Source organism: Stylophora pistillata, chromosome 10, assembly GCF_964205215.1.
Source record: "Stylophora pistillata chromosome 10, jaStyPist1.2, whole genome shotgun sequence".
Lineage (NCBI taxonomy): Eukaryota > Metazoa > Cnidaria > Anthozoa > Scleractinia > Pocilloporidae > Stylophora > Stylophora pistillata.
Window position 1 is genome coordinate 15017302 of NC_142528.1, and position 6699 is coordinate 15024000.

General features: G+C 37.2%; 1 protein-coding gene across 1 annotated transcript in view; it reads left to right on the forward strand.

The window, feature by feature from the left end:
* Nucleotides 1-428: 428 nt before the first annotated feature.
* LOC111339140 (RNA polymerase-associated protein CTR9 homolog) overlaps nucleotides 429-6699 on the forward strand; it is a 32104-nt gene continuing 25833 nt past the window's right edge. The window contains exons 1-8 of the mRNA XM_022945729.2: nucleotides 429-491; nucleotides 559-657; nucleotides 1279-1342; nucleotides 2699-2826; nucleotides 3685-3732; nucleotides 5138-5227; nucleotides 5442-5469; nucleotides 6249-6338. Coding sequence (XP_022801464.2) covers nucleotides 444-491; nucleotides 559-657; nucleotides 1279-1342; nucleotides 2699-2826; nucleotides 3685-3732; nucleotides 5138-5227; nucleotides 5442-5469; nucleotides 6249-6338 — 595 coding nt within the window. The 5' untranslated portion in view covers nucleotides 429-443. The remainder of the gene's footprint in view (nucleotides 492-558; nucleotides 658-1278; nucleotides 1343-2698; nucleotides 2827-3684; nucleotides 3733-5137; nucleotides 5228-5441; nucleotides 5470-6248; nucleotides 6339-6699) is intronic.

Below are 6699 nucleotides of genomic sequence, written 5' to 3' on the forward strand. Positions count from 1 at the left end.
AATATCAAGAAATGGATAGACATTCTAGTCTTCTCGGATAAGGACGAATAAACCGTAGGTCCCGTCTCCTGCATCTATTCATTAATTAGTTAATTTGGTTAGACAGGGGACGTTAAAGAACCCACTCACGAGATTACTGTGATGTGGTCTGGCCTGTTTACTGGGAATTGGGGAGGAGGGGGCATCTTCAAATAAGTTTCCTTCGATTGTTTGTAAACTGGTGATGCAGTTCGGCCAAAGTCCCCCGAAAGTGTTGTGATGCACATTTGATCATATCCACATGTTAATTTGCGCAATATAAATATCAAATTATTATTATCACTATTAGAACACTTCGGTGTTGCCTTTTGAGAGAAATTTTCAGAGAGAGCTTGGTAGGCATTTCAGAAAAAGGACATTTTGTGTATGTTACATAGAATATAACTAACCTTTCTCCTTCCAAGATGGCGACTTCTATTGAGATTCCGCTAAGAGATACAGAAGAAGACGAGGTAGAATATACTTGATTCCTTCACAAAACTTTCAACGAGTAGCTTAAGTTGTGTTTCTGTTTCTAAGGTAATAGAGCTACAGTTTGACCAACTGCCTGAAGGCGATGAGGTGCTTAGTATTCTGCGACAGGAAAATGCACAACTCCACATTTGGATCACGCTGGCGGTAAGCTAAATTAAACCATTTATTTAGAAGTCTGTTGGAGCCGCCGCGGTCTTTCGGAATGGTTCAAGGCTTCTCCTTTGCTACCCTTGCCTAAAAATTTGTTTCTCTGACTATGCTTCCAGCTTTAGAGGAATCGGTCCGGCCCTACGAACTAATTTTATTTACACGTATGCATACGATAGCGACTGTTGTGCATGATTAGTAGGTTTTTTGCATCGAATTAAATTGTTTGTTTGTCATTGGCAATAACAGACGATAAGATGGTCGAAGGGAAAGGTGAAATCGATTTCAGATTCGCAACGTTTTTACCAAGTCGTGATCAATTCAGTTAACTTATCATCGCGCATTTGCTGTGCTTTCTGCAACCATTTTGCATTGTTGACTATGAGTAAATGGCATTAATGTAAATAACAACATACGTACCCACGTGTTGGCAAGCGTAACGGTTTTCAGACGAGAGTACTACCTAATGGATCATACAATGTATGATTCCAGTAAGTCGCACATAACTGGAAAAGGGGATTTTAAGTTCTACTCGTTGATCAATCTGTCCTTTACAAACGTTCACAAATAATTATAGATTGTAAGTTGTTTTTACTTCATGCCTTTTTGTACCATCAGCTTCAGTACTACAAGCAAGGAAAAACTGATGACTTTGTCAAACTTCTGGAAGCATCAAGAACAGGTATGTGTTTGATTAAAAAAGACCAAAAGTATCATCTTCACTTGGATCAATTACATTTACCTGTCACAGTCTGATTATCGCAGTATGCCATCATGGCTCTTGTCTCAGAAATGATGAACATTCCTCGGTGAAGAGATGAGTCTTTCAAGTTGTTCTCACAGGGGCACTCATGCTTTGTAACTGATGGTCATCATTACTTTCTACATGACTTGTATAAATATTGCATTTATCAACCAAGGCTGTGGTCTAGCAGCACCCGGTGGTCTCTGGTGCCTTACTTTTGCTCTTGGGCAGCTCAGGAATTTTAGTTTTTTCCTACAAAGCATATGCTGGGCACCTTGGATTACACAGTTTCAGAACACTGGGCTCCCTTCAATTTTCCTTACAGCACAGCCTTGATGAACATATTTTTGTCCCTTATGCATGCTCTGCATGCACAATTTATATTAATTTTTTAATTACTTTTAACAAATTTATTACAAGTAGAGTACTCCTTTTTATTATCATTATCTCAGAAAGTATGTGTTTGATGATTGGTGGATTTGGTGGGCCATATTTCACTGTAAAGCCTGCTAATTTCAAAAGTTTGTTTCAATTGAAATATTTCCCCTCCATATGTTATAGATATAATATAAAAATTATCTCACTGACCTCATTTTCTCAGTCCATACTGTAAGTTATGGAACCTGGTTTTTTTCTGTTTAGATGTATGGTTTGCATTCTTTGCACTTGCAGTGCTTTCAATTAGACCCAGCACCCGCTGGAGCTCCGGCAGGTATCCTGTTGTGAGTCACCAGGTATATTTCACCATGCTAAGTCGCAGTTATCATGCTAAGTCACAATCAAGTCACTCTCCGGCGGGTGTTGTACCAAGGTGGCTACCTATTTCAAATCTTACTGAAAGCACTGCACTTGGGTCAAATATTTGAGCGGTCCGTAATTTACATTATTACACTACTTGGGCAGTCAGAGGGCCAATAACTAAAATCAACCAATCAAAATGCTCTATTGCCGGTCCAATATTCTCTAAGTATTGGAGTGGGCACTGTCCCGAATGGTCCCCAATGATACCGCACTTGTGTCCCTTTGAACTTCAGTCGTATAATAAATCTCTTATTAACCAAGCTTGCTCGGGACCGTACTGGAAGAATATCGGCCCTTGGTCTTTTTTGTATGGATCTTGCTGTGTTTGGTCTGTACTCTCAAGACCTCAGGCCAAAATTCTCCTAGTACAGCCCTTGCACTTGGTTAATAAGATATATTTACATACCTCCAACTCAGTTAGTAAATGCAACATACAAATGATAAGAAGTAAGGAGAAACTTGTAGATCAGTGTTGAAAATTTCATATTTTAGATGCCAATAGAAACTATCGTGATAATGAGAAGGGACAGATGGTCTGCCTGGATACACTTGCAGCATTCTACGTTCAACAAGCAAGAAAAGAGAGAAACAAGGAATCTAAAAAGGAACTATTTACCAAGGTACTTTAAATGGATCAAATAAAGTAAAAGGATAAAGTTATGCGCATTTTTAACTGTTTTCTTTTTACCTGAATTTCTTATCAACCATTGCGTCTTCTCAAGTCTGTTTCTTCATTTACCACAACCAGATTATGGATCATTGGAAATTACAACCTGAAATTATGAAAAATATTAAAAAGTATTGTCATTAGAATTTTTTTACATTTTGCTAAGCCCTTTTACATGGTATAGCCAGAGTTCTATATTATATTTTACTTGTATTTCCCACTTTTCCCTCTTCTGTCACATTGAACCCAGACTGGTATCCCTCAGTCACTCTTTTCCAGTCTCCTCCTTATATGTCATAACCTTGTTCAGAATGTGTCACAGCAGCTTAACCAAGTTAGCCCTGTAATTTTGGTTTTATTAACTGAGTTGATAATGTAAATTGGTTAAGTTTCAAAGCTGACATTCAAGCGTCAGCCCTCCATCAGAGTGAATGCTGGCCAATGTACATTATGGTGGCCAATTTATATTTATCCACTCAGTTGAAACTTTACATTACTAATACATTATCAAAATATTATCAGCATTTACTTCATCAACTCAGTGAATAAAACCCAAATTACCTTGTTACTCCCACTTACCTCCTTATTCAAGTTAGCCCTGGTCTGGTACACTTGCCTCAGCTGTTTGATTTGTTCTTATTCTGTTTTGAATCACATATTTGGTTATTTCTAAAGAGAAATGCATCCAAACTTTTCCTTGACTTACATTACAGTACAATACAGTCAATACAATATTTTATCAATAATTCCTAGAATAGAATTAACTCAAAAGATGAGTAATAATTACTCATAATTATTTCTTCCCATTTAGGCAACATCATTGTATTCAACAGCAGACAAAATCATCATGTATGACCAGGTAAGTACTTGTAAGTGTGGCAAAAAATTGAAAATTTGCTGTGAAAATTAATCCTAAATAATGCATAATAGTAAGAGATGTTCTGGTAAAAATGATTTTAGACTACAGGATTTGCATTTTCCATTGGTCCCAAAATAATTGTCACAAAGGAAATTGCAATTCTAACCAATAAAAAATCATTTTAACCTGAAGTAGTCCTTCACCATGGACATAGTTGTACTTAATTCTTTCACCCTCTTACCAATGACAAAATCTTTTATCAATCTTGATCAAAAGTTGTTGAGATGTCCTCATTGTTCTGCACAAAATTTATGCTTGTGTGAAATATGATCTTTGTCCATTTTAAAACTCTACCCCTCCCCCTTCCCTCCTCTCCCTCCCCCTTCCCTTCCCCTCCTCCTCCTCCCTTCTCCCCTTCCCCTCCTCCCCCTTCCCCTCCCCTTCCCCTCCTCTTCCCCTCCTCCCCCTCCCCCTCCCCTTCCCCTCCTCCCCCTCCCCCTCCCCTTCCCCTCCTCCCCCTCCCCACCTCCCTTCTCCCCCTTCCCTCCCCTTCCTCCTCTCTCTCTACATCATAAGACAATTGATATTGCTCAATAAGCTGAATTATCCAACTAAATATGCAGAAAAGCATAAAAGCAGTTAGATGACAGCAGAAAAGCAGTTAGATGACAATGAAATTTCATCATTTATTGAAGAAAATAGAAACAGCAACACAACAATGTGCCAATTCCCTTCTGTATACTTCCTTATACCTGTATACTTCTATCACGCATCTCCCATAAATAAATATCCACAAAATTTGTCTACACTGAAACAACAATTTGGCATGTTGGTTGATAAATAACTTATAAAGATGTGTTGGTGTGTCATGTCACTGAGTATGTTTTTACTCATTATTTGTATTTATTTGCCCTTAAGGTTCATTAAAATATAGTACAACTTGTAAAAATACTCAGCGATACTACACATCAAAATGTCTAATAAGACATCTTTCTACACACATCTTGACTGGTTCTTACTAGATATCTATTAGAGAACAGTAGTGTACAACATTTAGATGATGTCACCATAAACAGTATTTTGCTTTTTCATTGCATTAAACAAATAGATTCCATGTCGCCATTGGTCTGTACAGTGATAGATCACAGAAGATGTCAACATGTGGTCAGAAAACAACTGAAATTTTCATAATATCTAAGATGTCACTAGCTACTTGGCTAGTTAGATGAAAAGTCAGTGTTAAGCCATGGACACACTCAGCTGCACCTCCTTTGCCACTTTTTTGTTGTTACCACATTTTGCCATCATATGTGATCTGAACAGATGCACTGCAACATGGAATCTCTTTGTTGAATAGTTCATTCTTCATACCTAAATTGATTTAAATCCATGATTATTTTTTCAGAATCACTTACTTGGTAGAGCATACTTTTGTCTCCTTGAAGGAGATAAGATGGAACAAGCTGATGCACAATTTAATTTTGTGTTGGCACAGGTATGAAAATTGAAATTGTTCATGATAGAGAGCCAAATGTAATATCAGTTAAGTGGGAAACATGTTTTAATATATTTATTGGCAAACAGTGACTCTCTGAAGGGTGAATCTTCATAAAATCTTTTCAAAAATTGATAATTGATAGACTTTCAAAAAGAAATGCAACTGTACTTATCTAAGAGACCTTTTTCTTTTTTTTTTTTTTAATCAACAGTCTGGAAACAATATCCCAGCTTTACTTGGTAAGTACAGGAAGCTGGTATTTGTATGTTTCCTTTAAGGTTTTTTACTTTTTGTTTACCCTGTATACCCTAACATCAGTGTACAAATTTGTTTAAGAATCAAGAGCTTCTTTATTTGGTAATCATTTCCTTTATTCTCAAGACCTAAATGTTTGATTCAGGGCTGATATTGTGAGGTGAAATTAGATGCTAGTCAATCTCAGGGGTCAAATTTGGTTAAGATTTTACTTTGAAATAATGGTAAAATTGAAGAACAGCTCCCCAAAATATCTTTTGGCCGACTGTCAGCCGACTGTTGGCGAACGAAACACAGAAAACACAATGAAAACAAATTCAGACACGAGTAAATAGACTGTCATCTTGGTAAGTTTGAACTTTCACAATTACCTCGAAATGAATTTTGACGAACACCACGTGATAGAGGTAAATTTCAAGTGTGAGGCATTATTGGCGATATCGAACGTCATTTATGTGAACTTGATGTGTATTATCTGATTGACACATTTTGTTCCATTACTTAGATTTAGCAATATGAGTAAATTTTTTGAAAGACTCACAAAATTGCACAAGCCTGTGATTTTGTTGTGTTTCTGTTTGTTTTTGTTGTGTTTTCTGTGTTTTGTTCGCTGACAGTCGGCCGACATATATTTTGGGGAGCTGTTCTTCAATTTTACTGAAATAATGGTACAAATACATGAATGATGAGATTCAAGGGCCTGCATCCTGCAAAGTGCAAATGTACAGGTATTAATTTTAATGTCTTTTTTTTACTGCGACAGGAAAAGCCTGCATCTCTTTTAACAAAAGGGATTACAAGGGCTCTTTAGCCTATTACAAGAAAGCTTTGAGAACAAATCCAAACTGTCCAGGTATTATGGACAGTCATTGTTAAAGACATCTGTTTTGTCTTTTTTCCCAGTGCACAGTATCTATACACCCTTATCACGCAGCACTGTTTTGGATTCCGTGCCGTACCAAATCGAGGCTGGACAGGCATTGTGTTTCGCGTGTTTGGCATATTTCTATACAATTCACTATGGCTGAGAGAGTAGCTTCTGTTACGTGGTCGAAATCTCTTAAGAATATTCCTTATTTTGATTAAACTTGTCGAGAAATGGCTCGAGAAAGATGTAAAGGTCCCAAAGAAAGTAATAACCCGTGGTTACATCAATTTCTACGAAGGCTACATCTTTGATATCGACGAGTTGTTCTGAGGTTGTTGTTGATGCC